This window comes from Chelonoidis abingdonii, chromosome 1, assembly GCF_003597395.2.
Source record: "Chelonoidis abingdonii isolate Lonesome George chromosome 1, CheloAbing_2.0, whole genome shotgun sequence".
Taxonomy (NCBI): domain Eukaryota; kingdom Metazoa; phylum Chordata; order Testudines; family Testudinidae; genus Chelonoidis; species Chelonoidis abingdonii.
Window position 1 is genome coordinate 157,376,597 of NC_133769.1, and position 19,771 is coordinate 157,396,367.

General features: G+C 45.7%; 1 protein-coding gene across 2 annotated transcripts in view; it reads left to right on the top strand.

The window, feature by feature from the left end:
* Positions 1 to 19,771, top strand: part of HGD (homogentisate 1,2-dioxygenase) — a 61,993-nt gene that overhangs the window by 37,490 nt on the left and 4,732 nt on the right. For both annotated transcript variants that reach the window (XM_032785908.2, XM_075071840.1), the window contains 6 exons: positions 1,944 to 2,023; positions 2,512 to 2,611; positions 7,598 to 7,722; positions 8,453 to 8,557; positions 15,325 to 15,451; positions 18,981 to 19,162. In XM_032785908.2, the coding sequence (XP_032641799.1) occupies positions 1,944 to 2,023; positions 2,512 to 2,611; positions 7,598 to 7,722; positions 8,453 to 8,557; positions 15,325 to 15,451; positions 18,981 to 19,162 (719 nt within the window). The remainder of the gene's footprint in view (positions 1 to 1,943; positions 2,024 to 2,511; positions 2,612 to 7,597; positions 7,723 to 8,452; positions 8,558 to 15,324; positions 15,452 to 18,980; positions 19,163 to 19,771) is intronic.

Here is a 19,771-nt window from a genome sequence, read left to right on the forward strand (position 1 = left end):
GTCCATCCCGTCTCTGGGACTTTTTGCAAGCCCACTCGATAAATCGTGTAGCATCCTTTCTCCTCTGGCAATTCGAACTCAGGCAGGGTTTTCCTGTCTCCTGAGTGGTCACCCTGCTGAAAATTGTGATCATTTTGTCAGAATGGGGTTTTTTTTCCCCACATATGACTGTTCGCTACCTACGAGAACGGGAAAATGTCCGAGGTTTCGTCTCTACAGGTCATGACGCTGTCCTCATGACGTGGAAGGGCCAACACGCCTGTTATGCCTTCCTCGCCGTCTCAACTATTCGGCTCATTGGGTCCTCGCCAAAACTTCGCAGGAGAGAGCGCGCATGCATCAATGATCACTGGTCCAGCGTGTTCCAGGCAGCGCTAATACAGCACACGTTGCTCGCCTTCAATAGCCTGACCAATACCCTGCCAACTCCACCCAGACCTCGTACCTCAGACCTACGGCAGACTTCCGCCCCTGAACCTGCATTTTCTTCACCTCATCGGTGTGGCTCCTACGATGACGTCAGGGGTGGCAGGATGCCTTTCCACCTGGTCAACGTATCCTGCCAGTGTTGGAAGCATCTCTCCTACAGGTGCAAAATGCTTAAATCTTATCCTGTTGGGTCTCGATCCCTCTATTTGGACTACCCTCCAGCCTGCAACCAGCAGGGCCTACGTGGTGTTCGCTGAAGGTACACTTGTCAGCCATCGTCTACCCGTTCTCATCCAGGCTAAAGTGTTGGTTGGCCGTGTCCTGCGTGTCTCCTCAACTCTATGGTTTCGCGGGTTTCCTCAAGGGCTTGGCGCGTTGGAGCCGATACACCCTTCAGGCATTACGCACTGCCTCAAGCCCCCACCTTGGCGACCTCAATTGAGGTTTTCCAGACTATGTCTCCTTCCATTTTCGACCCTGTCTGTCGGAGCCTGCTCTGCTGCTATACGCCTTATAGTATCGGAAGGACAGCTTTCCTCAGTAGCCTGATTACATCGGCCAGAGACGAGTCTTTCAAGCTCAGGGCTCTTATGGTGGTTGCCACCAGTACATTTATGTTTACAAACAGAAGTGGCAAAGAACAAGGATGCATGTTACGTCCACACCCGCGCTTTCCTCCTACAGGTGGTTTCGGCCTTTCATTTACCACACTCAAGCTGACGGGGACAACAATTGCACTCCCTGGACATGTTGAAATGCGCTCGCTTTTTATGTGAGCGGACAAAACCATTTTGTAACACGCCCCAACTCTCGGTCGCATGTAGCAGTCTGAAGAAAGCCTACCTGCGTTTCTCTCAGTGGATCTCATCGCTTGGGTGATGACGGTCGCACCGCACTTGTTATGATTTACTCACATTTCCCAAGCCACATCACCATGCTTCACCAGGGTCAGGCTTCATCTGCGCCTTGCTAACTCGTGTACCTACCCACGAGATTCTATCGCGCAGCTCCATGGTCCTCGCATATGCTCCTGGTTCAACAGTCAAGAGATACTGCAGCCTTTGGTCCGCAGTTTTACATTTTGCCATTTTTCACGCCGACCCACCGCCTCACATAAGGCTTGGAATCATCCTAACTGGAATGGATATGAGCAAGCATCCGAAGAAGAAAGACGGTTACTCACCTTGTAACTGTTGTTTCGAGATGTGTTGCTCATATCCATTTCCACACACGCCCTCCTCCCCCACTGTCGGAGTAGCGCAGAAAGAACGTGGGCATGAGGAGCGGTTGGGTCTGCAGGGGTATATATCAGGCACCATAGTGGCGCCACTCCAGGGGGCGACCTGCCGGCCCACCGAGTATTGCTAGGGTAAAAGTTTCTCCGACGAACATGCATGCGGCGCGCGCACACCTAACTGGAATGGATATGAGCAACACATCTCAAAGAACAACAGTTACAAAGGTGAGTAACTGTCATTTCCTTAGTGTCCTCTGCTTATGTTCCCTTCCCACAGTGCCACAGCAAGGGAAGCTGCTCATCACCACCGAGTTTGGCAAATTGCTGGTGGAGCCCAATGAGATCTGTGTCATTCAGGTGAGGACTAGGCAGGATTACACCTCCTGCTGGCTTGTTTTTGGAGGGAACCTCCAAAAGCATGCTGCTGACATTGAAACAGTGAGTTTTGCTCGACCTCAGTCGAACCCCAGAGAGCTGGACTAACTCAGGAGACCTTAAACTTTGCTCAGCAGAGGCTGCATTAGGAACTTGCCACGAACCCCTGGGCTGACCTAATTTGTGTACAGTGCACCAATCACAGCCACCCTAATCTTTAATAGAGAAGCATACAGTGTGGCATGAGCTGCTTGAATCCAGTTTTAGCATTGCATTCTGGGATATGTAGGCTCAGCAAGCCATGCCACCATGTTAAACTTAAGGGCAGCCTTGGGGGGCACCTTATAGAAGTCTGTTGTCTGCATTTGGCCCACAAGCTGCACATTGGCCACCTCTGCATGAACCTCTTGTTGGCTGTAACAACCATCTTGAGCTGCTCTTGAGATCTACTTTTCTTTTTTCCCTCCTAGCAAGGGATGCGTTTCAGTGTGGAGGTGTTTGGAGAAACCAGGGGCTACGTGCTGGAGGTGTATGGCGCACATTTCGAGCTACCTGACCTGGGTCCCATCGGTAAAGATTCACCATCAAGTTTACAGTGGGTTCCGTGGGGCCAGAGTGCTACAAGAGCATGGGACTGCGAGCCAAAATCCATTCCTCCGTGCTCCCCGGGCTTTCGATTCACATGAGATACAGAAGGCCAGGTCCATCCTCTTCTTGTAGCAAACTCCCTTTTACGACATAGGAAGGCTTAAAATTTCAGAGGCCTCTCTGCTAAGAATGATTTCGAAGCCTCAGTATGAGATGCTCCGTAGAAGTCCCGGAGATGCTGTTCAGTTGCTCCCTGACAAATGGACACTATCATTTCACAGAGTAGCCCCCATTCCCAACAAAACACTTGGAAGGCCACTAATTCCCTGATCCCCCCAGAGTAGAGAAATTCCTCCCACTCTAGTCTTGTCCCCCAGCTGGCTCATTCCAAACATGCTCTTGTCCTTTTAGAGCTTTATAGATCTATTTGTTTTTTTGAAACTCCTTTTACGGACATTGGGCTAAATTCTGCTCTCAGCCACACCGGTATACATTAGTCACTCCAGTGAATCCGTGGAGGTATTTTGGATTTACACTAGTGTAACTGAGAGAAAAATTTAGCTCTGTGACTATAGTTAGAAATGTAGGGCTAAATTTCTGAAGTTTCATGCACTAGGGAAGCTGCATTAAAGGTATGCATACCTGCTGCACAGCCAGCGTCTGGCATCTGCCTGCCCAGACCAGCATTTGCACCTGCAATTTGGGTAACCAGCCATTTGTGCTCCATTACTGTACCTGATTAGTGTGTGTAAGTGCTTGTTGGTGCAAGCACACAAGGCCAAAAGTCCACATACCCTTCTAACTACAGAAAGTCTTCGGCTTTGCATTGTGTTCTCAGAGGATGGCGGACGAAGAGGAGGAGTCTCAGATTTTCTTCCCCCGTCTCCAATGCATGGGACAAGAACCCAGAAAGGATTCTTCCAAATAGGAAATTGCTGTGGGAACTGGAGATCATTAAAGTGGGAAGGATAGGAGCCAGGTCTCAAATGTAGTCTTCTCTCTTTAGTTGGAGAACTATGTAATTAGCAACTGTTTGGCCAGAAACCACCAAAAAGTCCCCTCCTGTGTGATGTGTGCTCTGCAGATCCTTTGCCTTGTTCACTGCATGCACTAGAGTCCTGTGGTCAGGGCCATCCTTAGCCATAGGCAGAATAGGCAGCCGCCTAGGGCACCACTAGATCTGGGGGAGCTCTGCTGGGAGGCCGGACAGACGGGAAGCAGTGGAGCATGTAAGAGTAGGGCTGCTGGGTCCTAGAGAGAGCCAAATGCAGCACAGTCTGAGGGAGGGGATTGGCTGCTAGGGTCTCTGGGAAGGAGTGGGGGAAGGAACTCACCTGTGAGTGTGACTTTTTCCCCCGGTGTGAGGTGAGGCAGGCTCAGCGGCTCTGGCAGTATCCTTTGTTGTCCCCCATAACATCCATTCTTCTCCCCCCGCCCCACGGAGCACCCCACCTTTCTCTCTCCCCCCTCCCCTCCCTGGCTGCCTGCTGAGGAATGAAAGTGAAAGTAACTCACTTTCTTGGCAGGCAGCCAGGATTGGAATGGTCGCACAGGGCTGGGCTGGGGATTGCCAGATAGCATGTGTGAAAAAAATCAGGACAGGGGTCGGGGTAGAGTGGGCAGATGTCTCACTTTTATAGGGACAGTCCCAATTTTGGGTCTTTTTCTCTTATACAGGCTCCTGTGCCTATATAAGAACAAAGCCCAAATATCAGGGACTGGCCCTATAAAATCAGACATCTGGATCTGGTCACCTAGCTGGGGAGCACGTCTCTCCCCCAGGCGGAGCTGCACAGGGCAGGATGAGCTGCTGTGGCTCCATGGTGCCCGCATCCCTGAGATTCGATGCTGTGCTAACTTCACCATGGTCCATTGGGCTGGCAAGTGATGCCCATTGGCGTGTGATCGGACCTGAGGGTTTGCTGCTGCTGTTGCCACTCTGCAAACCCCAAGAGGTGGATTTTGGGGTCCTGCAGTTTTCCACCTATCTCCTCCTCTACTGCAGCTGTTGACCAGCAGGCTGGGGGGTGAGCCAAGCATGAAAGCAGTGCTGTGTTGCCACTTTAGATGTTCATTTAACAAATTTGTTTTGCCAAAAATGCTTGCTAACAATCCTGAATCAATTTCAATTTTTTTTTAAAAAAAAATCAATATCTTAGCCAACCAACAGAAAATTAAAGTTGTTTGACAATTATTTGTGACAAGTTTGGTATGTGGGAAGGAGTGGGCCAGTTTTCATCAGAGAAACAAAAAAATGTTGACTGACTTTCCTATCAGCCCTGTTACTGCTAAATAGAGCCCTCCAACAACTGTAATATGCTTCATCTCCTTGCTAGTGTGTAGAGCAGTGGTTCCCAAACTTTAACAGCCCACGAACCCCTGTCCACTAAATTGTGAAATGTCATGAACCCCTCCTAAAAATGAATATTTTCAGGGATTAAGTTTTAAATTTCCTCAGTGTGATGGATGCCCTAAAATGCCTGCACTGCTCTTCCTGGGGCTCAGGCTGGGGTCGGGCTGTCGGCTCCCCTGCTGGACGGGGGGCAAGGGCTCAGCTGCCAGCCCCCAACTGCCCAGCCCCACTCTTCCTGTTACTGACCGACTGCCAGCCCTGCGAGGCTATAGAAGCACTGGGGTTCAGGACCTGCTGGCTGGGGTTCAAGTCTGACCTCCAGGACTTGGAAAACTGGCTGCCAGCCCAAAACTGCCAGCCCGCGCTCTCCCTGGGGCTGCGGGGTTGTTCTGCCCTGCAACCGGTCCCGACCTTCTGTCCTCCAATGCCCGGGGTCCTCTGGCCTCAATTAGTGAAATTTTTTCTGGCAACTCACCTTAATGTTTCTGCAAAACCCCCAGGGTTCGCAACCCCAGTTTGGGAACCACTGGTATAGAGCAGGGGTCGGCAACCTACAGCATACATGATGCAAAGGTGGCATGCCAGCTGATTTTTGAATGCTCTGGGGTTTCCGGCTGCTGCCCCATTGCCAGCTGGGGTCCCGGCCACTGCCTCACTCAGCACCTGCTGCTGCCTGGGGACGCGACCCCCAAGGAACCCCAGGCTGGCAAAGTGGGCTAAGCAGGCTGGTGGCTGAGACCCTGGCTATGCCACTCAAACCCACTGTCGCCGCCTGGGGTTTCCATTCACTCAGCGGCAGCAGGCCTGGAGCGGGACTAATGAAATAGGCAAAACAAGAGCAAGTTAATGAACAAAGTGCAAGAACCTAGAGAGCTTCCTGAAGCAGCGGATAGTTTTGATTAAAATGGACTTGAACTGTGCGAAGAATTGAGTACACTGTCATCAGTGTTACCATATGCAAAATCAGTGATGGACATTGTACAGTTTATTCATACCAGCAAACTTGTTGATATATATATATATCTCTAATGTGTACATTGCCCCTCGTATTCTACTGACAACTTCTGTAACAGTAGCATCAGGAGAACAGAGTTTCTCATCTTCCTGGCGCTTTTCTGGCTGCAGAATCAGTAATAAGATCCATGATATGACAAAGACAAAGTGATGTCTTGTTTGTATGGCCAAGATAGCAAGACCCAGTCAAGTGTTCCTGACTCCTGATAGAGCGGGAGATAGTTTAAATATGAGCTTTAGTTTGAATTAAAAACAAATCCTTGTTTCTATACCTCTTCATAGAAATTTCCAATAAAATGTTGACAAATTAAAAAAATTATATTATTTGAATCATTCTGTCAAATCAGAATTTTTTCTGTAGTGCTAGTCCATCAGCATTACAGTGTGCTTCATTAAGTTAAACTGGTTTTAATAACATGCATGTGGCAATTTTTCCAATACTGTAAGCTTATGTTTGTGTTGCTAAGAGCAAGAAAGGCACAGAGACACCAGTTTAATAATCCTGCCTAGTGCACCATAAATCCTAAGGACGGCCCTGCCTGTGGTCCTGTGGAATGAGAATAAGAGCGATTCTTTGGCACCCTTAGCTGTCTCACTCCAGCCAGGATACGATGATTTCATGTTGTCATTGCAGTCAGTGCCTGTTTCATATGATTTATACTATTTTGCCTACGTATTTGTAACAAGCTTTTTCATTAGTTAGCTTTTTTCAGAGACATCTTTGGAATTTTTGAGTCGCCTAGAGGGGAGAAATCTCTACTAACATTCACTTTTTGGAGAAAAGAAAATTCCTGTACTTGCCTGCAAGTCTTCTTTTCAGAAGGTAGTAATAAGAGATCCTCCCCCTACCAGCCACCCAGCTTCCCCCCAGAGATCATGATGCTTTGTATTTTATTCTTGTTTAACTTCACTTTTCACTTGAAAACTGACAGCTGGAGGAAAGTACTGACTGTTAAACCTCAGCAGCAGGTAGTAATGCCTGGCACTTTTATCCAAGGAAGTCAAAGTTCTTTGTAATAATAACCATAATAATAATGAGAAGAAGAAGAATGCTTAGCATTCATATGGTGCTTTACACTTGAAAATGCTCTACAGACGTTAACTAACTCTTACAATACACTTAAAACTAAAGAAGTATCATTAGCCTCATTTTATTATTATTTTCCACACATCCAGAAATGTGCTAGTGCCTGATGACTTTCTAGAGATCTTTCCCCAAGGTTATACAACCAGTCAGTGACAGAGCCAGGAATAGAAAGTCCCCGATGTCTGATTGTCTTGTGCCACCCCAAGGTAACACTCCCCGACTATTGAGGGTGTGTAATAGTGTAGTAATCAGAGCTGTGAGAGTTGTCTGATTCCCATGATGGGAACATGGACTTAAATGCCAGGGCGTGTAACAGTGACCCCTGTCTGAGAATAAGGATTACAGGTAAATAGTTTTGTTGGGAACAATAAGTCTCTTTATGGAGTACAGTGAAGTGCCTCTAAAGTCATTCAAACTCCAAAAATGCACAGGTATAACCAGGGAAGGACAATGGTCCCAACTTTGTAAAGATATCACCTATAATTTTGCTACTTTCTTTTTTTTTCTACCTGAGGGGCCAATGGTCTGGCTAACCCACGAGATTTCTTAGTGCCAGTTGCCTGGTATGAAGATCGCCAAGTAGCAGGTGACTACACAGTGATCAGCAAGTACCAGGGCAAATTGTTTTCAGCCCAACAGGTAAGGAAATCAGAGTCCTTTTCACAAAGACTGCATCACACTGAAGCTCTATTAGTTATAATAAGTGCACATTGTAGGATGTACTATTTACCAGCATGGCAAATAACTTTGGGGACCAATCCTTCTCCCACTGAAGTCAGTGGCCAAACTCCCATTGAGTTAAATGAAAGCAGGATCAAGCCTGTTGTTTGTTGGCACATTAAAATGCTCTCCATCCATAGTAAATGTTTCTTAAAGAATTGTTTGACTCTGAAGTTAGTGATTCTTTGCCTCTAGGTGATGATTTTTACCTCACTGCTTCCAAATGCTATTCAGTGGCCTATGTGAAAAGACAGGAGTGTGTTTTTGTGGGAGGCCATTGGTCTAATTTCTAGTAGGCAGGTGTTTCCATCACAAAAAATTGCCATTACAACTATTTCCTTATGGGTGGTCTCAGCAGTGAAGCCAAGGAGTAAATAGGCCTTGGACACCGAACTCCCCTCTCATCACTAGAAATGGAGCAGGACTGAGGCCCATTGGCAGGGTATGGCAAGGTGAAACATAGCGTTCCACTGCCCAGGCAATACCTGTTTTATGGATGCACAGGGGGCTTCGGTCTCCAGGCTGTCAATTGGGCACCATTTACTAACACTGATTGCGTTTTGAATTACAGAGCAGTGCCATGTATGTTAGCAGCATGTTGGAGAGCACTGGGGATAATCCTCTGCTGCCTTTGTTCTTGATTTGATAGGATTTCTCCCCATTCAATGTGGTGGCCTGGCATGGGAACTACACACCATACAAATACAATCTGGATAACTTTATGGTCATCAATTCTGTTGCGTTTGACCACGCGGTAAGTTCTAAGGCTGTTGATATAGGCATGTATGAGGTGGAGCAATGAAATTGGCACCTATGAAATCTAAAGCCATTGGGAGTTGTGGGTGCTCAACACCACGGAAAAGTTAGGTCTCATATTAGGAGCCTAAATAAAGATTTAGGAGCATAACTGGGGTACCTAAGTTTGAAAATTTTGACCTAACTTCTCCAGTGCCACACAATGTGTCAGTGGCAGAGATGGAAATAGAACCTGGGACACTCCTGTTGCCCAGTCTCCTGCAACACACTACCCCGCCTCTCCATCTCAGTCTTCTGCTTGCTACACCACAAGGCCAAAGTCTAATTCAGCCTGAAACAAATGTCTGTAAATCCTTGGAGTTGGGACCTAATCCGGCAGTGGTGTAAATAGCAGTGTAAGATACACAGCAGGTAACTGGTGAATTAGAAAATGGATGTCAGTGGCAAGTCTGTGTAGCTTGCACCACATTGGCATCTCAAGCACCTGTGACTTTCAGTCTCCTTGAGAACAGCTGGGAAAGCACTGAACAGGGGTGTGCAAGGCAAGACAATTCTCACACAGAGTGGGCCCAATTCTCTAGTCCATTACACTTGTTTTACATTGAGTGAAACTGGTGTAACAGGAAGGGAACTCAGGCCTTACATCAGGAAATCTTACACCCTCCTGATTGTTGCTTTTCCTGTTATACCTTGAATAGGTGAAGGGGGGAATATAGGATAGAGTCCTTTTGCACACCTGCTAAATAGATCGGACTTAGTCTAGTTTATCACTTACTCCTGATTTTGACTGACTTACACCAGGCATGTTGGTGACAGCACTGTGTGTCCCTGCTATGTTTGGACCACAGCTGTCTTTCAGTAAAATTATATAGTTATTATTAATTAATATTATTGATGTTGTGGGAGCACTTGGAGTCCACAACCAGGTTGAACTTCATTGTACTAGGCCCTATATGAACATATAAAAAATGCCAGTCCCAATGCCAAAGAGCTTGCACTCTAAGAGGGCTGGTCTATACTCGGTGGGGGAATCGATCTAAGATACGCAACTTCAGCAACGTGAATAGCATAGCTGAAGTCGAAGTATCTTAGATCGAGTTACCTACCGTCCTCACGGCGCGGGATCTACCTCCGCTGCTCCCTCTGTCGACTCCGCTACCGCCGTTCGCGTTGGTGGAGTTCCGGAGACGACAGGAGCTCGTTCGGGGATCAATATATCACATCTAGATGAGACGGGATATATCGATCCCCGAGAAATCAATGGCTACCCACCGATATGGCCGGTAGTGAAGACATAACCAGAGACAAGACATAACAGGTGGATGAGACAAAGAAGCAGGTGAGGGTGGGGAAATCACTACTGCTTTTTACACTGTGCCCAATTCAGTTCTGGTGTAAAGGGGCACAAGTGGTGCAGATGCTTACACATCACTGACTGTGGCCCAGTTTGCTAGACATTGCTTTACACCATGGCCCAATGAGAGAACTCAGTGCCTACAAGGAGAACTGACAGTTGGAGCTGATGTCCACTGTGCAAGTCAGAGAAGAGAATTCTGCCTCAAATTTTCATTCTGATTCACCTTTCATAGTTAGAAAATGACTCTGCCGAGTGTTTCGAGTCCCCTGAGCCCAGGGCTGTAACTGTATTTGAAGAATTGGCAGCTTTCACTGTAATAGTTTATACTGCTTATGAAAAGTAACAAAAGCCAAAATCAATGCAAGCGGCTTCTTTTATAACGAACCAGCCCAGTGAAATATTTGTTTTCATTAGACTATCTCTTGGCATTGCTTCTGCGTGTGAGAATGGAGAATTTCTAGTTAGGCAGCCAACAGAAAGCATTGCTCAGACTCCAGTTAAATATGTCACGGGAAAGGATGATCTTGTGATAAAAGCCCAGGGAATCCAACTGGAATCCAATCCCAGGTAGGCTACCGAACCACCATGTGGCCTGAGGCAAGTCACAATCTCTCTGTGCCTCGATTTCCTCACTTGTAAAACGGAGGAACGTAATCATTTCCCACCTCATGATGGGCTGGAAGGCTAAGTTCCTAGTCCATTGGATATTGTTGTGTTCAGTAAACTTCGCAGAAAGGGTTGAGGAGGAGTTGTGGAGTCAAGACTTCTGGTCTCTGTCATTGCCTTACTGTGCAGTCTTGAACAAATCACTCCTCTTCCCCATCTGTTAAAGGGGATGATAGTGCTGAACCACCAGGATTTTATTGATTTGTGTCTGTAAAATGTTCTTCAGACTAAAACTAGGTAAGGACAAAGTGCTGTTTTGTTACCACAGACAAGTATGGTTCTCAATATACTGAGCCCCCCGCCGCCCTTTCAGCACAATCTTCATCCAGCCCCCAGCAGCCATGCTCACCTGCAGGCTGCACTCCCAAGTCTCTAGATTGATACCCCAACCCAGCTCTCGTTAGCCCATAAATCCTCCCTGCGTACACATTCTTGGCAAATGCTGCGCTGGGCACTGTGTATAATTCTATCAGATCTGGGGTTGGTGTGTTCTCTCCATTTCTGCTTCCTCCTCACTCAGTTTCACTCTTTTTTTCAGCTGGTCTCTGCAGTGAGGGGAATCATAGCAATGTAGGGCAGGAAGGGACCTTGAGGAGTAATTAAGTCCAGCCCCTTTCACTGAGGTGGGACTAGTTAAACCTAGACCATCCCTGACAGGTGTTTGTCCAACCTGTTCTTAAAAACCTCCAGTGACGGATTCCACAGCCTCCCTTGGAAGCCTTTTCCAGTGCTTACCTATCCTTACAGTTAGGAAGCTTTTCCTAATCTCTAACCTAAATCTGCCTTGCTGCAGATTAAGCCATGGAGACATTAAGTCCATTAAGACATGGGGAACAACTGATCACCATCCTCTTTATAACAGCCTTGAACATATTTGAAGACTGTTATCGGGTCCCCCTCAATCTTCTTCTCTCAAGACTAAACGTGCCCAGTTTTTTTTAACCTTTCCTCACAGGTCAGGTTTGCTAAACTTTTGATCATTTTTATTGTTCTCTGGCCTCTCTCCAATTTGTGCACATCTTTCCTAAAGTGCAGCGCCCAGAATTGGACACACTACTTCAGTTGAGGCCTCCCCAGTGTTTTAGCAGAGAGGACAGTTACCTTCCGTGTCTTACATACAACACTACGGATAATGCACCCCAGAATGATATTAGCCTTCTTTGCAACTGCATTACGTTGTTGGTTCATATTCAGTTTGTGCTTCACTATAAACCCCAGATCCTTTTCAGCAGTACGACCACCTAGCCAGCTTTTCCTCATTCTGTAGTTGTGCATTTGATTTTTCCTTCCTGGAGTGCAGTAGCTTGCACTTGTCTTTCTTCATTTTCATCTTGTTGATTTTAGACCAATTCTCTTAATTTGTCAGGATCATTTTGAATTCCAATCCTCTCCTCCAAATTGCTTACAAGTCTCTTCCCCTCAACTTGGCGTTATCTGCAAATTTTATAAGCATACTTTTCTTTCTATTATCCAAATGGTTAATGAAAATATTGAATAGTACAGGTCCCAGAACTGACCTCTGCAGGGACCCCCTAGATATGCCCTTCCAATTTGACAGCGAACCATTGATAACTACTCTGAATGTAGTCTTCCAACCAGCTGTGCACCCTCTGTAACACTGCCTGCAGTGGCTCAAAAGCATGTGTATCAACATCAATAGCAGACCGTTAGGAACTAGGCACAAACCTCAAATTGGTTGTGAGTTCTATACTTAGATTTCCAAACCAGTTATCAAGTGTAAACTGCTCAGTCACTATAACAGCCTTAACATGAAGTCACAGACTGTACCCGGGCTATTCCAATCTATCTCACCACTCAGATAGATGGCCCCTTACACAAAGAATCACAGCAATATTTAGGTTACTCCCAGTCACTTACTCTAGATTAATTGCACCATAGATCTCGCACTAATAACAACACTTGTAGCCAATCCTATAATAAACTCTTTAAACATTTATGAACTAGGAAAAGAAAACCAGAGAGTTATTTACAAGGTTAAAGCAAGTAAACATAGATACCCAAATGAGTTCCAATCTTAAGTTTCAAAAGGTGATAGAAGCTTCTATACTCAGCAAACTCTTTATTTCCTTTAGGGCTAACCCAGGGTAAGCAGCTGGGGACCTCATGCTTATGCCTAGAAACATTGCCCCCCAGAGTCCAATCAGCATAATCAGTTCCTTCTTGTTAGAGATTTTATCCCTCTCCTGTAATGTGCTCTTGAGCTACCAACTCAGCAGATGGGAGGAATCCACTTGCATGATTCATCTGCATTGGCAGGAGGGCAGAACAACAAAAGTCTTTTGTTGACAGTATATAGGGAAATTCCATTTCCAGCATTCCACAATAGTCCATTTGGTATCGAAGGACCTTTCCTGGTGGGAAGGCTGTAACACCTTCTGTTGAAGATCAGCTCTTCATACTAGTTAATGTCTCTCTCCTATCTGGTGATTTAGACAGGCACAGAGGCTCACAATACAGTTGTTCAAATACTACCTTATGCTATGGAATATAGATGTAAGTGAGATCAATGCATATGGCAACTCACAAGCATTAAATAAAATAAATTAATGGACATATCCTATCTCCTAGAACTGGAAGGGACCTTGAAAGGTCATTGAGTCCAGCCCCCTGCCTTCACTAGCAGGATCAAGTACTGATTTTGCCCTAGATCCCTAAGTGGCCCCCTGAAGGATTGAACTTACAACCCTGGGTATAGTAAGCTAATGCTCAAGCCACTGAGCTATCCCTCCCTCCAAATAATTCAATTCAATAAAGTTTAAACACTAAACACATTCTTATAGTTCTAATACCTATTTTAACAGTACTAACACACAGGGGAGCCAGACTGGTTCCAGCTATGTATTGGTCAATGTTCAGTTGAGACATAAGGACCTTGTCGTGAGCTGGCACATGACCTGCCAGTGTCACATTCATCTTATAGTAATTTCATCTAGACCACATCATTAGTTTGCTAATGAGAATGTCACGAGACACTTTATCAAAAGCCTTACTAAAATCAAGATATAGCACACCTACAGCTTCCCCCATCCACTAGACCATTAACCCTGACAAAGAAGGAAATTAGGATGGTTTGGCATGATTTTGTTCTTGAAAAATCCATGGTGCCTATTACTTAAACTCTGTTATCCTATAAATGCTTACAAATTGATTGTTTAATAATTTGTTCAGGTATCTTTCCAGGCATTGAAATTAAGCTGACTAGTCTATAATTTCCCAGGTCATCTTTTTTCCCCTTTTTAAAGATAATTACTATGTTTGTCCTTCTCCTCTGGGACCTCAACTGTCCTCAAGGAAGTCTCAAAGATAATCACTAACAGTGCCAGGATTGCTTCAGCCAATTCATTAAGTAACCCTCAGATGAATTTAATCAGATCTTGCCAACTTGAATACATCTAATGTATCTAAATATTTTTTAACTTGTCCTTTCCCTATTTTGGCTTACATTTCTTCCTTCTGGTTGTTGTTATTGTAATGAGTATCTGATCACTATTAACCTTTTTAGTGAAGACTGAAGCAAAACAGGCATTAAACACTTCAAGCTTCTTGATGTCATCAGTTATTAGCTCTCTTGCCCTCCAAATAGAGGACCTACACTTTCCTTCATCTTTCTCTCGCTCCTAATGTACTCAAAGAACCTCTTCTTATTGCCTTTTATGTCCCCTGCTAAATGTAACCCATTTTGGCACTTAGCCTTTCTGATGTTGTCCCTAACATGTTTGTGCTATTTTTTTGTTTTCATCCTTAGAAATTCATCCATGTTCCCACTTTTTGTAGGATTTCTTTTTGATTTTCAGATCATTAAAGAGTTCCTGATGGAGCCATATTGGCTTCTTTATTATTCTTCCTATCTTTTCTTCACATCAGGATAGTTTGCACTTGTGTCTTTAATATTGTCTCATTGAGAAACGTACTAATTCCTCTTTTCCTGAGATTTTCTTCCCATAGGACCTTACTTGCCAGTTCTCTGAGTCTGTTAAAGTCTGTTTTTTTTAAGTCCATTATCCTTATTCTACTGCGGTCACTCCTTCCTTTCCTTATCATTTCTAATCTATCATTTCATGAACGCTTTCACCCAAATTGCCTTCCACCTTCAGATTCACAACCAACGTCTCCCTGTTGCTCAGAATCAAGTCTAAAATGGCTGTTCCCCTGGTTACTTCCTCCACGTTCTGAAACAAAAAGTTGTCCCCAGGACATTCTGGGAACTTATTGGAAATGTGTTTTGCCATATTAGGGTCACTTGGGAGAAAGGAGAGGAGCAGAGCTATATGGTCTCCCTTGAAGCCAGCATCCCCTGCGGGATGAGGAAGTGCTGCAGCATTCTGGGCTCAGGACAGCCCCTCTTCCTGTCTGTAGTAAGTGCTGCAGCCATGTGAGGGACTCAGTAGGACCCAGACAAGATGGTGAAAGGTCAGGGGTGGCAGAGTGCCTGTCATGGGAGAGACAAGAATTGGAGTTCTTCTAGGCCAGCCAAATAAGGAAGCAGCTTATCCTTTCTCCTTCTTCCTATGCTCAGAATGGGATCCGGAGCATGAGTGGCCTCACGCCAGCCAAGAAATCCCACTCGCCCTCCAAACCACTTCTAAAATGCAGGTGATGAAAGTGTTTCAGAGGGTGAGAGGCTGAATTGGCAGGTGTGGCTCACAGGATGCAGCTGAACTGACAGGGCTGAACTTAGCCATGTTTTCTGATTTGCCATCCTGTTTGGTTTTTTTCTATAGGACCCATCTATTTTCACTGTCTTGACAGCCAAGTCAACCCGACCTGGAGTGGCACTTGCTGACTTTGTCATCTTCCCACCCCGATGGGGGGTAGCAAACAACACCTTCCGGCCACCTTATTATCACAGTATGTCTGCCCTTACTCAGTTACACTTGAGAAGCGAGTAGGGGGGGAGGTGGGGTGTCAAACAAGCCACGCTTCCTGTTCTCTACAGGAGCCACAAGGAGAAAGATGGCTTTGCCTGCATCCTCTCACTCAGCTAACATGGGCCACTTGCAGCCAGCCAGTCTTTCTTGGGGCAGGAACCAAAGGAAAGCTGTCCCCATGTACAGCAGCTGAGGACAACTGTACAGGAGGTGACGTGGCTTGTGGTAACACACGTACGTTTATTTGTGTTAGAGAAGCACCTAGTGACCCCACCAAGGTTGGGTCCCCATTGTACTGGCACTGTGCAAATGCCTAGTAAGGGTATGTCTGCATTGCAAGCGAAGGTGTGAGTGTAGAATGGGAAGGAAGACCCACACCAGCTTTAATCTAGGTAGAGCAGGTAACATTAGTAGTTAGTTGTGAAGACACGGTGGCCCAGCCTTCAGTGCAAGCTAGCTGCCTTAGTACAGCCCCACGGGGGACCATGGATATGTATTCAGGTTGCCAGCCTACACCGGAATCTGTCCCTCCCTATCTTCCCAACTATTTTTAGATGCGCTACCTAAATTAAAGCAAGCATGGGGGTACCTACTCAAGCTATAATTGCACGTTAATTTGCAGTGTAGACGTATCCTATAAATAGTCCCTACCCACCAATGCTTACCATTGCACCAAGGAAGAGAGACAAAGGGTGGGAGAAAGCATTTTATAGATAGGGAATTGAGGCACTGAGTAGTTAAGTGACTTGCTCAAGATCACACCGGAAGTCTGTGTCAGAACTGGCACTGGACCCTAGATGATCTGAGCTCCTCTCCAGTGCCATAACCACAAAGCCATCCTTCTTCACCACTTCATGTGTATCTAGTTGGAAAGTGGTGTTGTTGTTACCCCAGCAATATCTGGGGCGCTTACAGGTAGAGATTTGGAACCAGTGTCCATCTCAGTCCTGTTCCTAGTGGCAGGTGACTACATCATGGAAGAAATATAATCCTCCACCACTGTCACTGTTGGGTCCTTGTAAGCTGGCCCTGGACAGGGGCCAAGGACTGAATGCACCACAGAGATTCATTTACTCCCAACCCCAAGCAGTTCTCCTTTGTGGACATGGAGGAAACACCTTGCTAGGAAAGAGTGCGGGGAAAGCCTGGCTTTGCTGCCCATACTGTGCCTATAAATAAGAAGCCTTGGTTTCCAGGGATGTCACTGCCACACCTATGATAACACTAAAGTCACTTTAAAAAGAATCAGACATTTATTGTGTTCATCTTAAAACATTTGTGTAATAATTTCTCCACCCTCCCACTCTCACCGTTACTTGGATTTTGTTCTGAAGGACACCTGGGGGATTTTTGTTATAAAAACCCAGCCCCCTGACAGCACAATGGGCAGTTGTGCATCCATCTGAATAAATCCCAGAGGCAAGTCCTTGCCTTATTCTCCTGCTCTCATTTCAAATTATGAAAGAAAGGGAAAACAGCTAGCCACCAATTATGCCAGGTCACTGAGAATGTGTTTGTGAAACACTAAATTCATATTTATAGGATTGTTTTTCACCTGTGGAATGATAGGGTCTAATGTGGCTCTCTGAACATATTACATTTGCTTAGGAAGGGCCCAGTCTTGCAAAATGCTGAGCATCTTCAAATCCCATTGAAATCTGTGGTGTTCAACACCACTGTGGAGGGATAATGGGTTTAAGCAGTTCTTTCTCATACATTTTACATGGGATCTAGCCTTTTACCTGCAGAACTATTGTCAGTTCTTGAGTCCTGTCAAAAACCTGTATTCAGAGAACATGAAGGCTGCACAGTTAGGTACTCAGAGCCTGAAGTGGCAAAGTTACGATTTCCCACACAACCTTAACTTTCCCCTATGTATGAATGCATATAGAGGCTTTTACTACATGGGCTGTTTCTCTGTCTTTGAAGGTATTTATAATGACCCTCATCCCTGTATTATCCAAATGTCTGAGAATTGTGAATGTATTTGTCTTCCCAGCAACCCACTCAGGGAGGGAAGTGCTGGTTTTCCCATTTTACAGATAGGGAACTGAGGCACAGGGTGGCATAAGTGATTTGCTTACGGTCACACAAGAAGTCTGTGGATGAGCCAAGAATTGAACCTGGGTTATTTCAAGTCCCAAACCAGTGACCTAACTTCTAGGCCAGCCTTCCTATGATATATTTTACACCCTTAGCTCCACCTATGTAACATCTTACACTTACTTCTGTGTAATACCCTGTGCCTCCTAAATGCAGTCCATGAGCCATCTATATGAAAAATTCTCAGTAAACCATTCATACACATGATACTGCAGATTAAGAATGAGTAGTAGTAAACATCTGCTTGCAGATATAGGCTACCTATATTTTTGCAAAAGTAGTTTTGTAATTAAATGCTTCATCCCCTGAATTGCACTGAAGAAAGGGTGCGCTGCTGATTCAAATGGAAATGTAAAGAACACAGCTACCGCCATATGGCTTGATCATACAAAAATGTGTAGCCAAGCATAATACCAACTAGACTGAATAGACCCATTAGAGTCAAATCTACTGAGGTGAGTGGGTACTACAAGTGGTAGTTGTTTGCAGAACTGGGACTAAAATATATACTTTAGAGAGACAAGAACATACCTTAATGAGAAGTCAAGAGCCAAATTCAGCAACCTTTACGCGAATGGGATCTTATTCCATAACAGCTTACTGCATTGCTTTCAATGGGACTAGTGCTCATCATGAGTATCGGTGGCAAAATTTGGCCCATAACCATGAGAGAGAGATTGGACTTTTATGACCAAGAAGATAAAGTGAGTATAAAAGAATGAAGCAATATCACAAGATGTTAAGAGTACACAGGTGGCTCAGAGCTTGTATAAAAATGTGTAGCAATATGACCTAGTGCATAAGGCACTGGAGTGGGCATCAGCAGGCCTGGGTTCTGTTCCTGGCTCTGTCACTGGCCTATTTGTGGCCTCAGGCAGGTTACTTCAGATCTCTTTGTCTCAGTTGCCCCATCTCTGAAAGAGTGATACTAAACTTGACCCCCCCCCTTTATAAAGTGCTTTGCAACCTATAAAGACAGAAGTAGTATTATAGGTTTCTCTACACACACTTTTAGTACCAGTATAATTAAAGCAGTGCAACCCCCTAGTGTGGACACAGTGATACTGGTTTAAAGGTGCTTATATTGGTATGCAGTATGAACTCCTTACATACTGGCGTACCTGCACCCAGCTGAGCAGGTTGTACTGCTTTGACTATATTGGTTTCTGAATCCATATAAATGTAGTGGTACAAAACCTGCATGTAGAGTAGCCCTAAGAGCCCTACATACTGGATCACCAACACTACATCGTGCATCACCCCTGCAGTTGCTTGGAGGTCACGGATCCAAATACTGAGCTGGTCCAGCCCTACTTAGTTTGTGATCTTCAAGGGGATGACTGCCACTCCGCGATGACTGCAAACGGTATTGCGTTGTAACCGCGGCTGTGTTTCCACTTCTGTAGGGAACTGTATGAGCGAGTTCATGGGGCTGATCAAAGGGCGCTATGAAGCGAAGGAAGAAGGGTTCCAGCCAGGAGGGGGCAGCCTACACAGCATGATGACACCCCATGGGCCAGATGCTGAGTGTTTTGAGAAGGCAAGCAAAGCCAGGCTAGAGCCTGAAAGAGTTGCAGAAGGGACCATGGTAAGAGCCCTACAGAGCAAGTAAAATGACTGCCTAGCCAGGTAAAAGCTCTAGCAGCAGCACAATGTGCTAACGACATGGGTCTCAGAAACGCAGCTCAGACCCCTGCTGTCCCAGTTGGAAATGTGTCTAAGGAGATATATTGAAGTGCTGAACACCCAAAATTGGAGCTGGATTTTAGGTGCTCAGCTCCCCCCTTGTGACACAACATGCTGAGCTCTTTTGATAATCTGGCCACTTAAAGGGGGAGCTGAGCTGAGCTTTTTTGGAATTGCTGGCCTCATCTTCTGGGGACAAAAGCACGCTCCCCTCCACCCTCAGTTCCTCAGACCAACCAATGACTCGCTCTAGAAAATGGTCCCCCAGCAGGCCCTGTCCCAGGATTTCTTGGATGGTCTTGATTTTCCAGGATATTCCCAGGTTCTAAAATCCCTTTTGGGACCTGCCAAACACCAGCATTGCAATGGTACATCTCAATGGGCATTATGGACAGTTTTAGTGGTCTTAGCTGGAAGCTTTCTCCCCTTGACTGAGCAGGTAGGAGTTATGCTAGGCTGGCCTCAGCTGGGAACCTCCCCAAACTGAGAAGCTAGGAGCTAGAGTCTGGCC